Below are 23,428 nucleotides of genomic sequence, written 5' to 3' on the forward strand. Positions count from 1 at the left end.
CATGAGCTAATGATCCACATTCTCAGTGTAAGTAAGAAAAAAAGAATACAATCTTTGACAGCTAAAAAATAGTAAAAAATAATGGCGTGGGGAGTGGAGTAGTACAGAAGCTGTGCTCTGAATCTCATAACTAGAAAACCTAGGTAGGAAAACACATTCTTCTGAAAAAGTGGCTTACCTGCATAGTATAATTCACTCCAGCTTTTATTAGGTGTTTTATTAACTCTGCGGAATGCTGGAAATGAACTTTTGCTGCAAGAAATTAAATTACGATATTTGAAGAAAACATGTTTATTAGGGTCAGAATTTTTTATGTCATTTTTTTCAAAGTGATTAAGTATTTTACTTTGCATACATTGCACATTTAAAAGACTGATACCTGGCTTTAAATAGGACACAATAGATACAATGGTGATAAAACTTTGAGTTTCACATTATAAAAAAATAAACTGAAATAGGAGCTACTACTAAGGTTCTAGTTTCTGTAGAAATGGTATTTAGGGTTACTCTATTGGCTATCATTTATAATCTCTAATTGTTCACATATTTTATACCACTATAACACTTTTAACATAGGGAATGCTTGTCTGGATAGTAATACAGCAAACCAGTTTCTATTCCTTTCTGAGGACTACTAGGGCCTACTCTCAGTTAGATCCTGGCATTCTGTTTTATTTTAAATTAGAAAAGAATACCCCATGTTGAGAAAAGAGAGTACACTTCTCATTATTCAAGGGCTGTATATCTAATGTGGATCATATTGGTTTCTCCTGTTCCCTTCTAGTTTCCTTCTGCCTGAACCTAAGGTCCAATGGTTTGAAACAAGCAACGCAATGGACCAGAGTTTGGGAGCAACATTGGCCCTAACTAGCTTTGAGGACTCAGGTGAATCACTCAAAGCTCTCTACAGCATTTTGTTTACAAGCTGCCTGGGCTATTCATCCCTATGTTATGTACATCTTCAAATTTCTGTAACTAATTTTTAAGCTAACATTTTTTTAGCTGTGTTTGTAAAACTAGGGTAAGCTTACAATAGTTTAAACTTGTTCATTGTTCTAATTCTATGATACTGATTAATTCTACTACATAGCAGACGATAAAAGGTTCCAAATGATCATTTAAATCTTTTAAAATTCTACCCAAGTTCTTTTTTTAACATCTTCCTATTATATTTAATGGGAAATGACCACGTCATCTCTCAATGAGTTTACAAATTGCTCTGTAATTTTAAGCTTCTAGAAATGCTAATGAATAGGGACACTGACTGAGGTAAAATGATAGCTCATTTATTTTGGAAAAAACTTTTGGAAAGAACCCTATCGTTTCTTTGTATGGATACAGCTGAGAAGACAAATGTATAAATGGATTTTCCAAATGGATTTTTTTCCTGTTTAGTTTCTACTGCAAAGCTTGTTGATATTTGTCTTTTGTCTCCTTCCTAAATCTAAACAGGGGCATTAAGGTCTAATTGGCTGAGTGAACTGATTTGCTGGTAATTTTTGAAGATAATATTAATAATGGTTGTATTATGTCATTGAGGACCTATAAGCCACCAGGCCGATGTGTGTGTGTGTGTGTGGTGTAGGTATGAGTGCATGTACGTGTGCGTGTGCAAATACACAGGCGCATTTCCTTTAACGTGACCAGTGCTGAACCTCTGCTTTTATTTTATCAGATGGGTGAAACACCGGGCCTGTGACTGAGTGAGTCAGGCAGGAATAACATGATTTATATTAATAGCTGCACCATATTGACAGAGAAATTTGAATACCACTGATATATTCTAGGGTGAAGGCTAAATATTAGATAATTTAATCTTGAATATAATTTGTTCCCACAATTGAAGCTTCAGAGCACAGTGAATAAGAGCCTCCATGCTGGATTCAAACCCTCCTTCTACAAATCAATAATGTGTGATTTTTGGCAAGTTACATAAATTTCATATTTATTTCCCCAATTTGTCAATTAAGAATAGTAGTAATACCTACTGCATTGCACTTTTATGAAAAATAAGTAATGTAATATTAAAATATTTTGGCATACTTTCTGACATATATTCAGTACTTAATAATTGCTGCTTATTGTTATTACTATTATGTACATGTAAGCTCTTAATACCTTAGAATAAAAGTCTAATGTCCTTTAAAGCATTTATGCTTATGTTTCATCATGTTTCACCCATCACAGGTATTGTATCATCTTAGATGATTTCATAGTCGTTTTAGATTTTCAGAAATATTACAAACACAGCACAGACAGTTCTTGTATCTCCCTTACCCAGTTTCTCCAATTGTTAAGATTTTACATTACTATGATACATTCATCACAACTAAGAAGCACGTAGACATCACGTCTCTTTAATCTATTTTGGTCAATCAGAATTTTTCAGACTTTCCTTGTTTTTGATGACCTTGACAGTTCTGAGAAGTACCTGTCAGGTATTTGGTAGAATGTTTCTCATTTAGGTTTGTCTAATGTTTTCTCATGATTAAACTGGAGTTATAGTTTTGGGGGACAAGACAACAGACAGAGTGCCATTCTCACAAAATCACATCAAGGGTGCATGCTATCAACATGACTTGTCACTGTTGATGTTAACCTTGATCACCTGGCTGAATGGTCTTTATCAAGTTTCTCTACTGTAAAGTTATTCTTTCCTCCCTTACCATACAGTCCTCTTGAAGCAAATCACTAAGTGCATCCCACTCTAAAGGAGGGAGAGAGGAGAGTCAAGCTTTGCCTCTTTGAGGAGGAATCGTCTACATAAATTATTTGGGATTCTTCCTAAAGAGATTCGTCTTTTGTCTCTTTTTACTAACACACACACACACGCACACACACGCACGCACGCACACATGCACACACACACACACGCACCCACACACACACACACACACGCACACACGCACACGCACACACACAGGCACGCACGCGCGTGCGCGCACGCACACACACACACACGCACAAGCATTTATAATTTTTTTTTAATATGTTGAGCTGAACACTGATTTAACCAAAGCCTGACATGCTTGAAAGTTAAATTTGAGAACTGGTATGATCTTTGCTATAACACCTTTTTAGTTACGTTGTTTGTAAAATGGAGTAAAAATACAGAGGCAGGACAGGGTGGACTGAACAAAATAAATAAGTAACAAGTTCAAGATTTAGGAAATACTGACTGAAGGCTTTGATTGTCTTTGCTCACTTGCCAGGTAGCTCTGAATACCTTCCTCCTTGAAACTGATCTTTCTCATCTGTGAATGGGGCTATAAATAGCCCTCTGTTGTAAAGTTTCATATATATATCTATATATTCTTTGAGCCCTGGACACTTCATGTGAATATAAAATTATATTATTTATTACTAGTAATGCCAATCCCATCCATCTTCAATGTTTAATGTGATAAAAAAATGAGAGGTGATATGAAAGTGCTTTTTAAAAAGTTTTTGTTTTAACTTAATTTAAGTGGGTGGCCTCCCTAGAATTTCATCTCACTGCTGGCAACTTTTTTGCTATCTTGTTGCATTCTAGGTTAGTTTCCTTTTGAGATATGCTAACAACACAGTAGTAGTAGTAGTCACTAGTCACATGTGGTTGTTTAAATTTAAATTAATTAAAATTGAATAAACATCCAGTTCCTTGGTCATACTAAACACATTTCAAGTGCTTAAGAGCCACTTTTGACCAGTGGCTACTGTGTTCAACAGTACAGATAGAATATTTCTATCATCCCAGAACATTTTACTGGACAGTGCTGCCATTGAGGCGCATAACTTCCCCTATACTTAGTCCTGATTCCCTTCTTCCCTCTTCCCATCATGCACTGGATTCTTTGTGCCACTTTTCTCTGCTGTCTTCTTTAGTAGGTTTATGGGGACCCCTGTAAGCAAGTCCTTGGAAATATCCCTTTGTTCAAAGTCAGGCCCCATCAATCATTAGCAGGATATGTAATACTTACTGTCAGCAGTCCCATGAATTATTAATATATTTTCTTCTTTTAAGCCATGAATATTATTTAGCACACTAGATGCCTATAAAAAGAAACACAAAAATCCTATATATAAATGCTATATGTACATATAGTATGCCTATATTTGCATTTGACTGAGTTTTTAGAACAAAAATATGCTTTTTTCTTTATTATTTTAAAATTAGTTACCTGGTATGTGCTTTCTTCTCTAGATGGCATACCAAGGTATCTTTCAGAGAAAGCTGAGGCTGTGACCGAAGAAAACAGAAATTTAAGAATAAACTCAAAACCATTGCAGTAGCATATTTCATTAACTTCTACATTTCCCATTTAATTGTCATGCTGCAGTAAACCTTTTGAATCAGGGAGGTGATAAACAGCTGAAAACATCTCTGATAACACATTATAAGTGTGCTCAATTGAGCTCCTCTGCATTGGGATAGTATTTTCTACAAATCGATATTTTATATTAGGTCAGTCTATAGGAAGTACTTACCATACAATTTCAGGTCGGTGATGGGTGCAATCACTGATCCACATTTAAAAAGCTTTTCATCTGATTTTAAGATCATTGATGCAATATAGCCACCATACCCCTGTGGGAGGGGAATATATATAATATATATACAATAATTATTCTTGGAGATACTTTTAGCTTTGATCACTGTTAGGTAATATACATATCAGAATGTCACATCATATCCCAAACATGACCAAATAATAAACTAAGATCACTTTGTACAGATAAACATTTTGAAAGAGTTTAAATTTAAAAAAAAAATTTATATAACAAGTTATTTTAGTAACTTTATATTATATATCACTAAGTGTTAAAGGTTTGCTTTTTTATTTCATACTGTCAACAGCCTCAAGTAATTTGAATCTAGGGAAATATAGCTCTTATTATATTATATATAATTTTAGAAAAATCATACATATATATATATACACATACATATACATGTATTAAATAATAATGATGATTATGTGGAATTAAAAAATAAGAATTAAATATTTAAAATTTATTACTACAAATATAAATTCTGCTTTTAATTCCACACAACTAAATATTTGAAGGAAATGAACTATGATAAATATCACTACTAGCTAGATGAGTTGGATTATTGTTTCAATTTAAAATATCATCTTGCAATACTTTTGAACTAATTTAATTATAAATTCTTAAAAAATAAACCAAGGTGTCCAGTTTTATTTTGTAGCCTATGAGCTGACCAGAAAAGTTCTAGAGGAGATTTTTAACAATTTTGTTAATACTATGCTAAGGGATTGACCTATTGAATTATCTATTTACTTTAGAAATTAACTTCTAGCTGTGTCTGGGTAATGTTCTTCATCTTGTTGGACATCAGAATATTCTAGGAGGCATTAAAAAATATTAATACCCAGGCCTTAGTCCCAGAAATTCTGATGCAATTGATTCATGATGAGGTCTACTTTTGAAAGATTTCCAGCTGATTTTAGTATGGTTCAATACTATGGGAATCTGTTATTCTCACTAAACACTTGAATGAGAAATACAGAATTTCATTTGTGCTTATTTGGAGCATCATTTAAATATTGGTACATGAAAGTCCAAAATGCAGCTAGTCATTATCAAAATGGTTGAGAGAACACATGTGAAGAATAGCAGAATATTCCACCCTTAAATATGCCACAATAGTATATTGATTATTTGGAGCAGACACTTGAAAAACAGCAACTGCAGGGAGAGCCTTTCTCTGAACTCCCCTTATCTGCTTGAAGACAGATCCTCCAACAGGAACTCAATTGTTCTAGATCTCCTCCCCTTCTCTCCCCTCCCCTCTCCTCCCTTCCCTTCCCCTCCATCACCTGGAATTCCATCAACCCGGGAAGACTGACCCTTGTCACAGGAGAGGAGAATAGAAGTCCACACTATACCCAGACAAACTTTGTCACAAACTGTATCTCCCATTTATTATTTTATTTTATTTATTTTAGGTTTGCCAGTTTATTACAGGATTTGATAAAGGATACATATGAATAGCCAGAGAGAAGAGATGCCTAGGGCGAGGTCTGGGAGGGTCCGGAGTACAGGAGCTTATGTCCCTGAGGTGATGGGGATGTCACCTTCCCAGTGTGTACTTGGCCAACCTGAACCCTGTACTTTATTTTCCCCTTTCTTCCTTACTCCCTCCCTCCCTTCTTCCTTTCCTTTCCTTTTTTCTTTTCTTTTCCTTTGCCTTTCTTTTTTTTATTAGTTTCAGGTGTACAAAACAATGCAATAAGTTACACATTTACACCCCTCACAAAGCGATAACCCCCAATCTACTACCCCTCTGACATCATATGTAGCTGTTACAGTTCCATTGACTATCTTCCCTATGCTGTACTTCACACCCTGTGACTATATATATAATATATATATATATATATATATATATATATAATAACAAAATTATAGTTGACAATCAATGCTATTCATTGTAGGGTGTCAGATGGACACTTGTCTTATTAGGGAGACCGCTCTCATTTATTCTTTTAAGAGAAGATTAGATCTGGGGTGCACCCCAAGTTTTGCATTTTTAAGAAACTCCCAGGGGATGCCTGTGCTGCTGATCCACATTTTGAGTAGCAAGTTCTCACAGCATAATAATATAACAAAGGACCTACCAGAGCATCTTCCTAGTTTCAGCCAGCATTACCTAGAACAGTGGACCTTTAAAAAATATATCAATGCTCTTGAAAACAATTCAATCTGTGCTTGATTCTAAAGTGAAACTAGGGTTGTAAGTCACTGCTGCTTTAAAGGAGTTGCACTGTATCATTTTTTTAAATATGAAAATGAGATTAATGAAGCTAAATACTCTTGAAGATTTAATGATAGTAAAATCTGTTGAACACGATTCTCTCTGTACCATTTAAGAACCTAATCCAAAATGCTGCTTTAATTTGATTTATTTTAGAGAAATAACTTCTATTTTTAAAAGAAAATCAACACTGGCAGGAATTAGAATAAATTAAAATTTAATTGCTCATCTTCCCATCTACCATTTCATATTTATTCATTGATTGCAAAAATAAATCATAAAAAGTTCCTGGAAAATATATTCCAGAAGAGGGTAGGAATCAGCTAGAAGTTCTAGCTATATATACAGATGGTAATTGAAATTTTCAAAACAGCTCACATCTATTAGAAAGATGTCAAATACTGGTGGTCATCACCTTGACTCTGTAGTTAATGAGAGGATGTTTTTTATCTGATTTAGATAAAAAATAGTCAGTAGTTAGTATAGGCTGCTCTGTTTCTATTGTGTTGTTTTTATTGGTTGCTCAGGGATCAGATTCATTACAATTATTATGTCAAATCTATTTGCAAAGCATTTTTGCATTACTTATAACATTTTAAAAATTGTATCTTTTTAAAAAATCTTGTTTACCCATAGAATACTTCTGAAATATTGAAAGAAAATTGGATATAAAAAGCCAAAAGTTGTCTTCTAAGCTGGCTGAGGTTTATCTCTTCTCTTTTCCTCTAATATCCATGTGATTGTTTAGAACATAATGTATTTATTTAATCAACGCTTCCCAGGTGTTTACAGGCTTAACATTTCAAGAAGTGGTAGTGTCTAAAAATATATATTATTTGACATGAAAGACATTCCTAGAAATACTATCATTCCATTTCTTAATCAGCTTACATGGTTAGAGAGCATAGATTAGAATTGCTTTACACATTCTTAAAGATTAAGCTGAAACAAATCTTACACAAACAAAAAATATCGACCAGTTTCTTGGAGTTCATCATTTCAGCTTCAGAACTTCTAAATAAGTTTAGTTTCTGCTGGCAAAGTCAATTATAATGAATAACATTAGCTAGCTAGCTAGATGTAGATGTAGATATATAGAGATTATAAAAAAACAGAATGAATTTTACACCCAAAGGAAAAAAGCATGAACTGAAAATTCAATCAAATGTTGACGAATGTAAAGAAAAATTGATGAAAGATGATAAATTCCCCCGAACCCTAGTGCTGCCATTCATCCTTCTTTTTTCAGTAATTATAGTTGACTATAATTAATTATAGTCAACTACTTTATTTCAGGGTCTCCACACATGCTCTCCTTACTGAAACTGGCATCTACATGGGATTCTTCACTTTGCCCTCTGTACCATTCTCTCTGTACCATTTAAGAACCTAATCCAAAATGCTGGATGATTTTCACCATCCAATTCATGTTCCACTTTCTCCATGAGGCTGTTTACAACCTTCTGAATCTGTTCTAAATTTCCATAGTAACGAATGTTTGTAGAGCTCACATGCTACTTCATGCCTTTTTATATGTACAGTAAGTAGAATGCTGAAATACATAAACCCTGAGTCCTTTGCAGATCATTACATCTATCAGGACCAGTAAGGGGTAAAATGTTCTCCATTACATGCACTTTTTTGGGGGAGGGGTAAACAATACATAACATAAAATGTACTCTCCTAAACGCTGATAAATGCACAGTTCAATAGCGTCAAGTATAATCACATTGTGAAACTGATCTCCAAAATTTTTCAGCTTGTGAACCTGAAATTCTGTTTCCATTAAACAACTGTTCTCTTTTCCCCTTCCTTCTTCCCAGACCCTGGCAACCACCATTCCACTCTCTGTCTCCATGAACATGAGCGCTCCAGATGCCTCCTCTAAGGGGAATCACACAGTATTTGCCCCTCTGTCGCTAGTTCACTTCACTGAGTACAGTGTCCTCAAGGCTCATCTATGCTTGAGCATGGGACAAGATTTCACAATATGCACTTTTTAATGTATCTAGAGTTTCCATTTCTTTGGAATGATCACTTCCTTAGATATTTTCATTTTTTCACTAACATTTTTACAACTAACAATGAACTTTCATTTATTTATTTGTTTGCATTTATGTTGGGGGAGCAGTGTTCACAATATATTTTTATTGATCCCTTGAATATTACTGACAACCAGAATTAAATACAGCAAAGACATGGTGCACTGTAGATATCAGAAGTGGGAGTGATTTGTGCTGATTTATATTTTACTCATTTGTTAGGTGGCTTTGTATGTACCCATTTGTCAGTGTACACTACTAAAACATATGCCCCAGGAAAATTACCCATTATTTCATATCACGTATCTCTGGGCTCATTTATGAATAGTAGAAAACATTTCATATTTAAATCCATGAGCACCAAGAATTTGCTTTGTCTAAAATAGTGCAATATTTCCTTCCTTTCATTTTCATAGCCTTATAGTGTCCAGCCCAGTGATATGTATAAACTAGGTGCTTGATAAATACCCACATTAGGTTGATTTTCTTACTGTGAAATGAAGTTGAACCTGACATAAAAATTATTGCAATAAGAAATAAATATCTTGCAGGGAGTGCAGAAGATATAATTGTGCATAAGACCATCTTTCACTTTCTAAGACATGTCAGTCTCCCCAAAGTCTTGCCGTTCCTGCTGTGCCTTAAGCGATTTCTATGACTGGCTTTCTTTGGATAGTTGTGCATCTGCTTAAATATCACTTAATGAGAGGGGCCTTGCTTGATCACTCAATCTAATAACATTGGCCCTTCCTGCAGTTGCTTTTTATCCATTGATTTTTTTGTTTATTTTTCTTATAAGACTTATTACAATGTGAAACTATTTTCCATCTGTTTGTTTACTGTTTTCCCTCTAGAAAGTAAGCTTCATGAAAACAGAGCCCTTTTTACATCCTGTTGTTACTCTAATACCAGGCAACAATTAGATACTTAATAAATAGTTGCTGAATTAATAAATGACTGAATATATAGAATAGTAATTATAATGTTACATTTTAAAGGATAATGCAGAGGATTGTAGTAAATTAAAGAAAGTAATTCTATATGTATGCAAATATGCACATACAATGCACATGCATATATATGTATTTATACACACACACACACAATATTTCTACTATTTACCTTTCCAAAAATGCTTAATCTTTTGGAGTCAATGTATGGCTGTTTCAGTAAAAATCTGCAATAAAAAAGAAAAAAACTATGGTTATGTCTTGAGTCAAATATACATCAAGAATTCATTTTTGGCACACACACACACACACACACACACCCAGAAGTCAAAGTAGAAATACTTAGTGGTTGCAGCTCTATTCATGTAGAAGGGTTGTATATTCCAAAATCTTGCTAGTCAAAGTGTTGGTCCAGTAGTTTGGGTATGATCCAGCAGCTTGTTAAATATAGACTCTGGGGCCCAATTCCTGGTCTATTGAATCAACACCTCTGTTTTAACAATATCCTCACCAATTTCTATGTGCAGTTCAAATAACCTACTAGGTTTCACAGGCCACTGTTTCATGCCAGTGTGGTAATGGTATCTGTGAAAGCTCAAGAATTGTTAATTTACTAGGGAAATAATAGACATTGTGGATTACTATAAATAAATAATATAGTGGTGTAATTAAGGTCTCTCATTTTCATAAATCCAAAGTGAATTCTAATTTGACAGAGGAGGCATGATAATTCTTTTATTATGGTGCTAAGAATGAAAGGTACTTGAAAATAATAATGCAATATATGGTTAACTTAGAAAATTGTCCAATCACTAAAATCCAAATTTCTGAGGCAACATCAGTGGTATCACATATTATATACCTAGCTTCTGTCATTATAGGAAAAACAATAGGAAAATGTGCAGCCACTTACTTCACAGCTGCTATTTGGTCCTTTACTTCCACTGAACCTAACCTTCGATGAATCTCCTGCAAAATTTTTAGACCCTGGAATCCACTTCCTCTACCATCAAATCGTGCTATGATGACATTATCTGTGTCGACAAGTACTGAATCCCAGTCAATGTGGAACTTATCTGTGACCAGTTGGCTTCCTGGTTCTTCATCCCTGGAAATATCAACATATTAGACCAAGACAAGAGCAGTTGACAATCTGGTAGAAATTTCAACTTTTACCCTTATTAGTTAACGAAAATTATGAAAAAGAGCTATGATAGTTATTAATAATGCGACTAATTCTTGATGATAAATCTGAAACTTTAAATGCTGTTTTCCTTTGTAAAATTTTAAATGAAAAGTTCTCTACATGAAATAAAAATATAAAACGAGATTTAGAACTGTGCATGAGAGGTTAATTTAACTTATTTTTCAAAAGGGAAAAATGAGGAAAAATATATGCACTTTCCATAGGCATTTTTAAAGAATGATCGTCAAGTTGACATACAGGCTCACATTTATTGGAGTTCTTCCAGACAGTTTAGAAATGTCTTACAGATAGCGTACAGGGGCTAACAGTTCTGATAGCAGAATCAATTATGGAATCTTAGTAATAATTTAACAAGAAATGTACAACCCTAAAGAATGCCAGGCTCAAAAAGAAAAACTACATTAATATTTCCTATAGTGTGTGTGTGTGTGTGTGTGTGTGTGTGTGTGTGTGTGTGTGTGTGTTGGAATTCTCACTGAGGAGAATTTAAGCAAACAGTGAGAAAAATTCATTTTCATCACTAGAGTTGACAGCAAGAAAAGAAAGTGGAAACACATATGTTTAAAAAATTTGAAAGCCAGAAGTAAAGAAGGACACATAAATTATAAAGAATGAACATTCTCTCCAGAGGGAAAAGGTGATACAACTTTAAAATGTCAGATTGCAATGGCATTTATTATTTTGGTTTCCAAAATATAGAAAAGGCAAAAAAGCAGACTCTCATAAAATCACAGAAATTATCTAGGTCTAAACTGAAGTAGAATACAAACACACAGTGATCCATATGATAGATTTGAAGAGCATCAAAACATGGCTCTGAAAAGACATTCATTTTTAGTTGGGCTACAATACCGAAAATTTTCACCCTACTCATTCTCCTGTAAAGACACTACACTGCTTTGCCCCTGTGTTTATGGAAACATGTTACCTAGAAGCACCAATACACAAACTAATCCTCATTAACAAGCTTTTGGGTGATCAGATTTGCTAAAGAAAATATCTTCTGGGCAGCAAATGGAACTGAGCAGATACAGGGGTTGTGTGGTACCAGTGAGTTAGGTAAAGGAGGAAGTAGGTAATAGGGCAAAACAGCAGACAACTAAATCCATTGAATGGTTTTATGGGCTGAATTGTATCTCCCCACATAGACAGGGACTTTACAATGGAGATTAAGTTGAAATGAGGCCATTAGGGTGGGCCTTAATCCATCTAATTTGTGTCCTTATAAGAAGAGGAATTTAGGACACACAGAGAGACCCTGAGGCTGTGCATGCACGGAGGAAAGTCCCTGTGAAGAGGCAGCAAGAGGACAAAGTCTGCATGCTAAGGAGAGAGGCCTCAGAAGAAACCAAATCTGTGGGCGCCTTGATCTTGGGCTTCTAGCCTCCAGAACTGTGAGAAAATAAATTTATGTTTTTTAAGATACCCAGTCAGTGATACTTCATTATGTTAGCCTGAGTAAACTGCCATAAACGCATTCTGTGGTTTAAGAATTTAAGATCCATTATTTTATTTACTATACAAAACCAACATTTATTTAACCTTTTGGGGGAGGAAATTGTCTGTTGTATAGCTAATTACATGTATTATTATTCCTACATCATAAATAAAGAGACTGTGCCAGGGAAACTATTTAATCAACCCCCCACCATTTACTCCTAAATCACACTGGCGATCCTACGAACCACAGCTTTGTCTTTCCATAGTGTTTGCAATCTTAGTTCTTTTTTAAATTTAATTTTGTTATTTTTTATTTATTTTAGTTTTTGCAACTTTAGCTCTTCATCAGATTATTGGGAATTGTTCCCACGCATATCAACATGCTCTAACCTAGAATTCTAACAGCCTAGTTCAGAATGAAATATGGAATTGCTAGATTTTTCCAGCTTCCTAGGTGATACTGATGTAACCTGTTTGCCATTTGAGGGATAACATAATTATTTGCCAAGCACAGTTTCTGGTGCATGCAGAATATAGCAAAGTCTTGTTGAATTAGGCCCTTTCAGGAAAAGTAGGCTCAGGTGAAGTTTAAAATGAAATGACTTTAAAAAGCTTTGAGTTTAAATACAGACACTGCATTTTGAAGCTTGGGGATTTATTGCAAATATTAGAAAGCAAAACGTGATTCACAGAGGACAAGCTACAAAGATTAATATCACCCTTTAAGCAGAGTAAGAACAAGACAGTCCCAACTTCATTCTGAATATAAGCAAGAGGTTAAAACTTTAAGACTCAGTTTCCTTATCTTTAATAACAGTAAAATACTGCCTTATCTCCCTCAAAGTACTTTGCAAACATTAAATGGCCTAATGTATCTGAAGATACTTAATAAAATATAGTAAGCAATATCAAACTATTATTAGATTCATAGAACAATAAAAACTGTTATTACTCTTTTGTTTGAAGCCCCTTTTGTTTATATTGAGCACATTTCCTTACAGGTCAAAATAAAGAACTATATAAAGGATTTTGGACAGTTGTGCAGAAATTAAACTGAGCAATATGTATGGATAAAGATACTGTGATATGTCCTATGACCTATTATGTTAGAGGGACTTCCATTTTCTAAATGGACCAATGATATCTAAGAAAATAAAAAAAGATACAAGAAAATTAAAAAAAAGTTAATCGACAGATCCTTTGGAGCGATTACCCAGTGTTGTTAATTATTAAGGCAGAATTTTCCAATTTTAAACACAGGCAGCTGCTCTAAGATAACACTGTAAGTGTTTTGGTTAATTTGGAAGATGTAATTTTCCAATTTGCATATGACCCATTGCATTGCTTACAGCTAATTTAGGAGTTCACAGCTACATTAAGTTTAGCCAAAATGTAAATAAGTCACAATATTTTATGGCCGGCAAATGAATTATTTTAAAACATAGTTTAAAATAAGGCACATTTTTCAAACTTTTATGATCACAAATGGTTGCAGAGTTTTTTATTTTAAAAAAAACACTTTCAATCCTCTACTCATGCTTGCAATACCCAGGGCGAAAAACACAACTTTACTCCTTTGCTCTTTTTCTAAACGACCATTTTTAACCTCATCCTTACCTTAATGAGTTTTCAATGTTAGAACACAAAATGTTCTCAACACATTATCAGCCAATTACTGTAAAACATTTCTCTGTCTAATTGAATGTGCTGTCCTTTCTTTTTGGTGCGTAATCTATATCAAGACGAGTTCTGAGAGGACATGGGTTATGATGCTAATATTGCCATTACAAGGAACAGCCCAGACACTTGCAACAGTGGGGTGGATATACTTCGTAAAGTGTGGGGAAAATTTAGATTTTGATCCCTATAAGTAAAGGCAAGAAAATACTACTTATTAGGTGAGGTAGGAGGAACATCAGGATATTTGGTGGTAGGAATGACCACAAAGAATGAACTACAGACCAGGTCATCCACCAAATAATAAATGGGAACCACAACTTTGTGTGTATATTGGCTGTGTAGAATTTGTGAACTCCAATTCATCCAGTTCCTTGTTAGTTTTTCTCTGAGTGTCTCCCTAATTTTTTTTCTACCTTATCTTTCTTTACTCTCTCTGTTTCAGAAATCTCTGGGGACCCACATAGAGGAGGGTGTTTCATGGTTGAGAATGGGGACACAATTTTGCTGAAAGTTGTGCTGAAAATAAAAGTTCTATCTGTTTTAAGTATTGGGAAGGTCACAGCAATAGGAAACTTGTCTATTTCCTAGCATAGGCAGCAAAATTATATTAAGGCTGTAAACTTTCCTTAGAAGTTAAGACCTTCGAGGGCAGAGTCCTCGTCTATTTCAGTACCTTCAACACTGAATGTATCTGTATGGATGAAGAGTTCAGACTGTGAGAATTTAATACAATATATTGTAGAAAGAGAGATGAATAGAATGTACAGTATCCAATAGATCTTGAAAGCGGCAGAACAAGCCACTTTTTTTTACAACATAAAACATCACCTATACTAAAAACTGAATTAAAGTGAAGGGATTTGTTCAGGCTACATGTGTGGTCAGAATCAGAGAGGGCTATTTCATTTCATGAAAAAAGGGTTGAGTTTATGTTCAGAAGAAATAGGTTTTAATCCTGACTCTGTTACCAATATGCTGTTATCTTGAGCAATTAAAAGCTCTTTTTATCTTGTGTTCCTTATTAAATAATATTTTGTAAAAAATTAATTATGGACAATATATTTTTATATTTATTTATTTATTTATTTATTTATGTATTTATTTTGGGGGAATTGGGGGAGGGGAACAGTGTTAGGGAATTGGGGAAGGGGACAAGCCAAGTTGTTCTTCAATCTTAGTTGTGGAGGGCACCAGACGCCATCTGGCTGCCCGTTGGCAGCTCATGGCCTCTAAGCTCAAGGTGCTGTGTTCAATCTTAGATGCAGGTGGGCGTAGCCACCATCCCATGTGGGAGTTGAGCCAGCAGCCTTGTTGTTAAGAGTGCACGCTCTATCCACTGAGCCAACCAGGTGGCAGCTCAGCTCAAGGTGCCAAGTTCAGTCTTAGTTGTGGGCGGGCATAGTCCACCATCAAACAAGCATTCTTGTTGATAGGAGCACATGGTCTCACCAGCTGAGCCATCCTGTCACCTGTTGGCAACTCAACGGCAGTTCAGCTCAGGTGCAGCAGCACTGGCCCATGTGGGACTCGAAGTGGTGGCCCTGTTGCTCAGAGCTTGTGCTCTTAAGCTAACTCTTAACCAACTGAGCCACTTGACCGGCCCATGAACAATATATTTTTAAAAGCCCTTTTCCTTACTAGTAAAATTTTGGTTAAAATAAATGAAATAAAAATATTCTCGAATGAGAACACTTTCCATCGTTGATCGATTGCATGGTACCGCTTTTCCTACATGGTAGAAAACTGCTATAATGTATCATGGATGAACCTTGAGAACATTATGTTAAATATAATAAGCCAGTCACAGAAGAACAAATACTGGATGATTCCACTTATATGAGGTACCTAGAGTAGTCACAGCATACAGATCAAGAGTACAGTGGTGCATGCCAAGGACTGGGGAGGGGAATAGGAGTATTGTTTAATGGGGACAGTTTTTTTTTTGTTTGGAGAGATGAATAAGTTCTGGAGATGGATAGTGGTGATGGCTGCACAACAATGCGAATGCATTAATGCCACTGAACTGGACACTTAAAGGTGGTTTAAGTGGTAACATTTTTGTTATGTGCGTTTTACTGCAATAAGAAAAAGCTTTACAAAAGATGAATAAAATAAACATAAAAAATAAACCTGTTATACTGGTCACTGCATATTTGTGTCCATTGGAGAGTGGAAGGCAGACACATAGAATTGCCGATAGTCATCTCAGTTCTCTGCTCTTTCTAGGCCTAGAATAGATCACCTTCAGCTTCATGAGTGCCAGATAAGAGTTACTGTCATTGAGAACTACGTGCTGCAATTTGACTGTAGAAGTAATAAACTCAAAGACAGTGTGAAAGGAAGGATGAGGAACGGAATGGAAGGCAAGAGAGGGGAGAGGAAACTGATGCTGCAATCAATCCCCAAATCATCTCTGCTGTCAAAGTCCTGCTGCATCAATTCTTATCAATTAGCCAACCGCAATTTGGGATCATTTCTAGTGGAGAGGGTGAAAGTGTAGAAAGAGCAAAGGGTTTGCTGATCCTTACTTTCAGTTGCTGGGGATGTCTATATCGTCACGGAGCAAGAACAGCATTTGATCAACTCCCTGGCCTTTAGAGAGGGTCACACCTAAATCACTCACAGTCAAAAGAACAGTTAGCACATTGCATAAACAGAGCAAGAATAGGAGAATCTGCCTCATTCTTTATATGTATATAACTGTTATGTGAATCTCTCCTACAGCAGGTATGCTTTAGATAGCATCATGGAAAATATTTTTCATTCTGACTTAAGGAACATGGGAATAGTCTGGATAAAAGTAGAACAAAGTACAGTAATACCTTGGTTTGCAAGCATAATTCATTCCGGAAACACGCTACTTATATCGCAAGACATTGCTTGTTTACCAAGTTAAATAAAATGTATTAGAAATGTTTGCTCGTCTTGTGGAACACTCACAAACCAAGTTACTCACAATCCAAGGTTTCACTGTATGTGTATCTTTAAAAATAAAACAGGTGACCATCTTCACATAAATCTCATCTTTTTCATTTTCTAATAGATAACACAATTTGGCATGAAACTGTGAGTGTAACATTGAGGCATACAATACACGGAATATACATCAGTGATTGCAGAGGATGTATACTATAGGAGTAGATGCTAATTACCTACAGACTTTACACCTACATTTTCTCCTAGATAGGGGATCATTTGGCTTCAGTCATATACCCATTGCTGTGTACAATACATTTTTTAACTGTAGAATCCTTTAGCTGTATTCTCGAAGTCAATCCCTCAACTGAATATTGTGGCTGACTAAGCACAGGTAATTTTAACCTTCGCTTACTTTGTTATGCCAGTGGAATAGAAATGATAATAACTATAGTGCTAATTATGGAAAAGTATTATTAGCAAAACCATTTTACAATTCAGTAAACAGAGACAGAGAGGTAAAGCCACTATAAACCACAGATGAATAAATTTTCTCTCAGCTCCTTAGGAGAATACAATTATAAGTTGACCTTAGAAACGTATTTATTTTATACCTTTGACATATAAACATTGCATTCTGAAAGTAAAGAAATTAAGAATTAGAATAAAATTTAGAATTTAAGGTTTTGATGAAAGTCTCTTATTTTGTACTAAGTTCTAACTCTGAGTCTTTTCCTGAATTCACACCATATCTTTTGAATGTGTTTATCCCTAGAATGTTTTAGAGAAAAGTAATAAAGCCTGAAAATGAACCTTTCTGCAAAGTTTTCACATCTTAGTAGATGTCTGATAGGTAGCACATTACCGACCACTTCTGATTACAGTAACTGCCCTGATGTACTCACAGGACTGTGAAAAAAAATTTAAAAAGTAAAATAATGTGTAAGAAATCTGTTGGTGGGAATTTAAATTGGCACAGCCACTATGAAAAATAGTATGGAGGTTCCTCAAAAAATTAAGAATAGAATTACTATATGACCCAACAATCCGTCTTCTGGGTATCTACTCCAAAAAATCTGAAAACATTGATCCGTAAAGATGTATGTACCTCTATGTTCATTGCATCATCGTTCACAGTGGCCAAGACATAGAAACAACCAAAATGTCCTTCAATAGATGATTAGATAAAGATGTGGTACATATATACAATGGAATATTACTCAGCCATAAAAAAGATGAAATACTACCATTTGTGACAACATGGATGGCTCCTGAGATTATTATGTTAAGCAGAATAAGTCAGACAGAAAATGTTGAGAACCTTATGATTTCACTCATATTAGGGATATAAAACTGAAAGCAACAAATGAACAAAACAAACAAACAAACAAAAACTCATGGCAAAAACAGCAATTTACTGGTTACCAGAGGGTAAGGGGGAGGAGAGGTGGTAGAAGAGGTTAAAGGGGCTCAAATATATGGTGATGGAAGGAGAACTAACTCTGGGTGGTGAGCACACAGTAAAATATATAGATGATATATGAGGTCTGACAATTAAGTTCATGAACTTGTTGCAACAATGTTGCTAACCTTTTTTGATATCAGAGGGATTATTCATTATGAATTTGTACCAACTGGACAAACAGTTAACCAAGTTTACTATTTGGAAGTGCTGAAAAGGCTGTGTGAAAAAGTTAGATGACCTGAACTTTTTGCCAATAATCCATGACTCTTGCATCATGACAATGCACCAGCTCACACAGCACTGTCTGTGAGGGAGTTTTTAGTCAGTAAACAAATAACTGTATTGGAATGCCCTCCCTACTCACCTGCTGACCCCCAATGATTTCTTTCTTTACCCAAAGATAAAGGAAATATTGAAAGGAAGACATTTTGATGATATTCTGGACATCAAGGGTAATACGATGACCGTTCTGATGGCCATGCCAGAAAAAGAGTTCCAAAATTGCTTTGAAGGGTGGACTATGCGCTGGTGTCAGTGCACAGCTTCCCAAGGGGAGTACTTCAAAGGTGACCATAGTGATATTCAGCAATGAGGTATGTAGCACTTTTTCTAGGATTAGTTCGTGAACTGAATTGTCATACTTTGTAGCATGGAAATGTGCTTTTGAACCCTATATAATTTTACTAACCAATGTCACCCCAATAAATTAAAAAAAAAGTTAAAATAAACACTGATTCTAAAAAATGTGTATTTCACAATAAAAAATAATAATATAAAAAAATATTCAACCTAAAAAAATATCTTATAAACTGCATATTATATAGATGAATTTTTTTCAAGAGTAACCTTATCTACATATATAAATATATGTATAACTTTTAACTATATATATAAACTTTTACACTTTGAACTATCAAAGATGTAGTATGTGTTGTTCAGTGTGGGTTAATCTGTTATGACATATTTTATATGTAATGGATAAGAGGGAAATTATGTCAGTATAGGTGTTACTGTAGCTCCTGCACAGCTTTTCCCAAGACAATAATGTTTGGAGGATCACGAACACACTTTCTCACAATTAAAGAGAAAGCCACAGCAATGTATTAAGACCTCAAGGAAAAAGACGAAAATCTCCAGAAGCACATTGCCTTAGGGCAAGATCTAGTAGCATTCAAAATCCCTGGGTCCCCCCATGTGTGACAATTGAGAATTCTGATTGTAGAGGCTGCAAAGACATGAACTAGAGTAAAACAGTGGATTAATAAAGAGGCTACACCTAGATCAGGTTTATCATTTTGATAAAAATGTCTAGAAGAGAAAGCCCTCAAGGAGAAAACACAAATGCCCCTGTCAAGGCTGAAAGGAACTAATTCTAGATAAAAATGTTATTTAAGATGTAACCCTACTAGTATTTTAATAGGAATATTATTGTTTGAATTATGGTTTTGTTTAAAACGTTGAATAGTTTTGAGTTCCTCTCCAATCTCATTTCTTCTTGATGCACTGTAATTTTTAGTGTGTGATTTTGGCATAAAACTTGTTTCTCAGGGATACACGTGATGGAAGAGGAATGCTTACACCTGTGGTAGAGCTTCTCAACATCACTGACATTCTTAATTCTTCTTTATGTTGCCTATGCACTCATCACCCTATATAATTCATAATATAATGTTTTTATGTGTAAAGCAAAAGGGAAGAAGATATAAGAGGATCCTCAAATAATGTAATTGATGTTCTTCTTTAATTCAGGGATTTGTTGGATTACCAGGGATGAAAACACCACTTAGTTTCTTTAGTTCAGCCTTTCAAAGACATGTTAAACTAGTAATTAGGTAATATTCTCTTCCATCATGGATTTTTTAAAAAAATCTTAAAACAGCAAAAGAAATGATTTAAACATAGATATACCTTTATATTTATGACCTAATACATGACCATTCAAACCTAGAAAAACTAACAAATTAAGAAGTTTTTGTTATGAAAAGCACTCAGTAGATTATCTTTAAATATAGCATATACTAGTATGTTTTAAGAAAGTACTAGTAATAAATTGATATTAATTATATGAAACTATGTCATATCATTTATGTCATTCATATGAAACCATTCAGATCTGAGACCTGTATTAACAGAAGAGCTAAAAAAGTATAAATATGTAAGTCATACACATTTTTATATATTTCAAAACTGTACACACATAAATCTACCAAAGTAGAATCATAAAACAGAATATTATAACTTATGCATTATATACACATTTGTTGGGAATCTAGGACTTTTTTCCCCATAGTACTTCCTCAATATATCAACTTTGAGTTTGTGTGATTTTGAACAGTACTAAGATAATGCTAACATTTAAGATGCATTGTCTATTGATTGTAAAAGAACAAGTTCCAGTTTGATCAAGAAAAATATGCAAGGCAATGATCACCTGTTACCCTTCTATTACCCAGATTAAATGTCACTGTCTTTTCTAAATAATTTCCTGTGTATTACAGGGTGTGTACATTTTTCATCCAAATGAGGAAGATTGACAAAAATGAGAAAAAAATCAGAGACTTGAAATTTAAGCTTTGACACTCATTACATGGCAAAGCAATAATAATCACTCTTTCAGACAAGTACTAGCTATCTTTCTCATCCATATCAGACAGTATCTGTGTTATTTTTATAAGAAACTGAGAGTGAAATGGATGTGTATTTGGCATGAACAAAAGGAGGATCGAATAATGTTAGAGAAGTTTTGGAATATACACGTATATGTGTTATTCTGGGGAAACAAAACAAACTTACCTCTTATAATCTGATCTGCTTAAATGTCTGTGAATCCACAGAATAAATGAAAAGTGTAAAGTCTTCCCATAAAATCAACACTTTGATTAGAATTTGGAACTTTATACTAACTAGTCTGGGTTGAGAATTTGATCTCTCATATAGAATATATAGGAACTATAATTTCTATAATTATTACTTTACACCAAAGCATTAACATTTTACAGATAGAAAATGTTACATTCTAGAGATTATTGTAAACTTCTAAGTGAGAAGAAGAAAGGTCATAAAAGTTTGGTTGAAGAGAGCCTCTGTTCATTCTGGTCAGCATTTTTTATAAATTTCAATAACAATTATGCAATGGGCTATGTAAACAGACAGTATTAGGTAATAGAAAGAGCAGAGATGTTTTTAATACAAAAAAACAAATACAATTTGAGTTTTAACCTTATTTTGCTCCATTCAAGGTCATGGACATAATATACATGACATAATTGAGTCAGTTTCCTTTTGTTAAAATGAGGACAATGGTATTTGTCTTGTATGGTTTCTGTAAGGATTAAAGATTACCATCTTTACATCCTTAGTATAATACCCCTCATACAATAAACACTCAATAAATGATAGCTATTATTAAATATTATTATTTTAAGAAAAACTCACTAAAAATCAAATGCAAAATAGAAATAGTAAAAAGATAGCATGAAAATCAATCATTTTTTAACATCATTCAGAAAGATTCTAAGAGAAATAAGAAAATTCATATTTTTCTGAGTCAGAAACTCAACTGCAGGGAAACTAACTCATCCAAAAGGCTGCATTTAAACATATTAAAACTCTCAAATCATTTATTTCTTCCTCTTTTATCACATTGACTTAATTAATTCCCAATAACAAACTCATGGTTGATTGATTTGTTTGCTCATTCATTCATTCATTCATTCATTCAATATTTACTAAACACAAATAATACTCTAGTCGCTACATTAAGGCAAAACAATACAAAATGAATTCTTACCAACAAGGACTTTACAGTTGAATAGAAGTGCCAGTGAATATTTTAATCTGGTGTGGTTACCTGCTATAATAGAGCTTTGCATAGAATTATGTGTAAATATATCTTAAAGTATTAATAGAACTTTTCCAGTTAGAAAAGGAAACTAAAGGTACTGGAAGATGTGTAACAAGGTACAGAGGAAGGATTGAGAAGCTGGCGTTTCCAGGAATAAAGCAGTTTTTAAAAAAATATCTAGAACGCTGAATCTCTCTGTAGGGGCTGTATGAGTCAGATGAAGATGGAAAGAGAAGTAGGAAACAGATGAAGAGTTTTGTATGTTGTGTTAGGAAATGTGCATCTCTAATCATTGGAGAACAAAGAGTGAGAGGATTTTAGTCAGGAGAGTCACATTTTCAGATATCAATCTCACAAAGTTTACCGCAGCAACAGAGTGGTAAAGCAACTAAATAAGAGTGACTATAGTGCATAAACTTAAAAATACAAAAAAGGAAGAGTCGGTAGAGAGCAGGTGGCAGGTTGGAAATGAATTATCGAGATATGATGTCTGACAGGTATGGGGCTTGAAACCCCACTGGTTCAAAGGTGAAGGCAAGACACTATAAGCAGGACGCTATTCACAATTTGAAACACTATTCTGTATTGTTTGTTGACAGGAAAGTGGGTGTATGAAAAAAGTACCGATGTTATCTTGACTGTTGGAGATGAGCATCTGTATAATTTCACTCAGGACAAGTGTGTCAATTAATTATATTCTGTTATTAAACAGAATAATTATACAGTATAGAGATGACAAACAGCTTACTTCCATCAATATGACCTAGATGTAGGACTCTGATATGCGTAATACTGATTTGATGAAAATATCTAGAGAAAAAGTAATAACGCTCCCCAGGTAGAACCATAATAGTAACCATGTTCACCTGGTTTCTGGACATCATTGATTTATTCACTTAACATATATTTGTGGAGTGACTCATTGCAAGAGACACTAGTTGCTATGCAAAATGCACAAATAGATTGGGCATTGTTTAATGCAAGGGATGCATAAAATACAGATTTCCCCATTTCTATTTTCTTAAGATATTGAAATATTCCATAAGCCATTTTATCAATTATTTTTCTAAACACTCATTTCTAGACTGTAGATTTTCCTTCAGAAACATTGATGTAAAATCTAG

The 23,428-nt window shown here is 34.4% G+C and overlaps 1 protein-coding gene across 1 annotated transcript in view; it reads right to left on the bottom strand.

Moving 5' to 3' along the window:
• DPP10 (dipeptidyl peptidase like 10) overlaps positions 1-23,428 on the bottom strand; it is a 521,286-nt gene that overhangs the window by 4,872 nt on the left and 492,986 nt on the right. Inside the window, exons 19-24 of the mRNA XM_019626422.1 lie at positions 10,666-10,860; positions 9,925-9,979; positions 4,468-4,567; positions 4,161-4,219; positions 3,960-4,032; positions 179-252 (exon numbers count right to left, since the gene is read on the bottom strand). Of these exons, the coding sequence (XP_019481967.1) occupies positions 179-252; positions 3,960-4,032; positions 4,161-4,219; positions 4,468-4,567; positions 9,925-9,979; positions 10,666-10,860 (556 nt within the window). The remainder of the gene's footprint in view (positions 1-178; positions 253-3,959; positions 4,033-4,160; positions 4,220-4,467; positions 4,568-9,924; positions 9,980-10,665; positions 10,861-23,428) is intronic.

The sequence above is a fragment of the Hipposideros armiger genome, unplaced genomic scaffold (genome assembly GCF_001890085.2).
Source record: "Hipposideros armiger isolate ML-2016 unplaced genomic scaffold, ASM189008v1 scaffold_676, whole genome shotgun sequence".
Classification (NCBI taxonomy): Eukaryota; Metazoa; Chordata; class Mammalia; order Chiroptera; family Hipposideridae; genus Hipposideros; species Hipposideros armiger.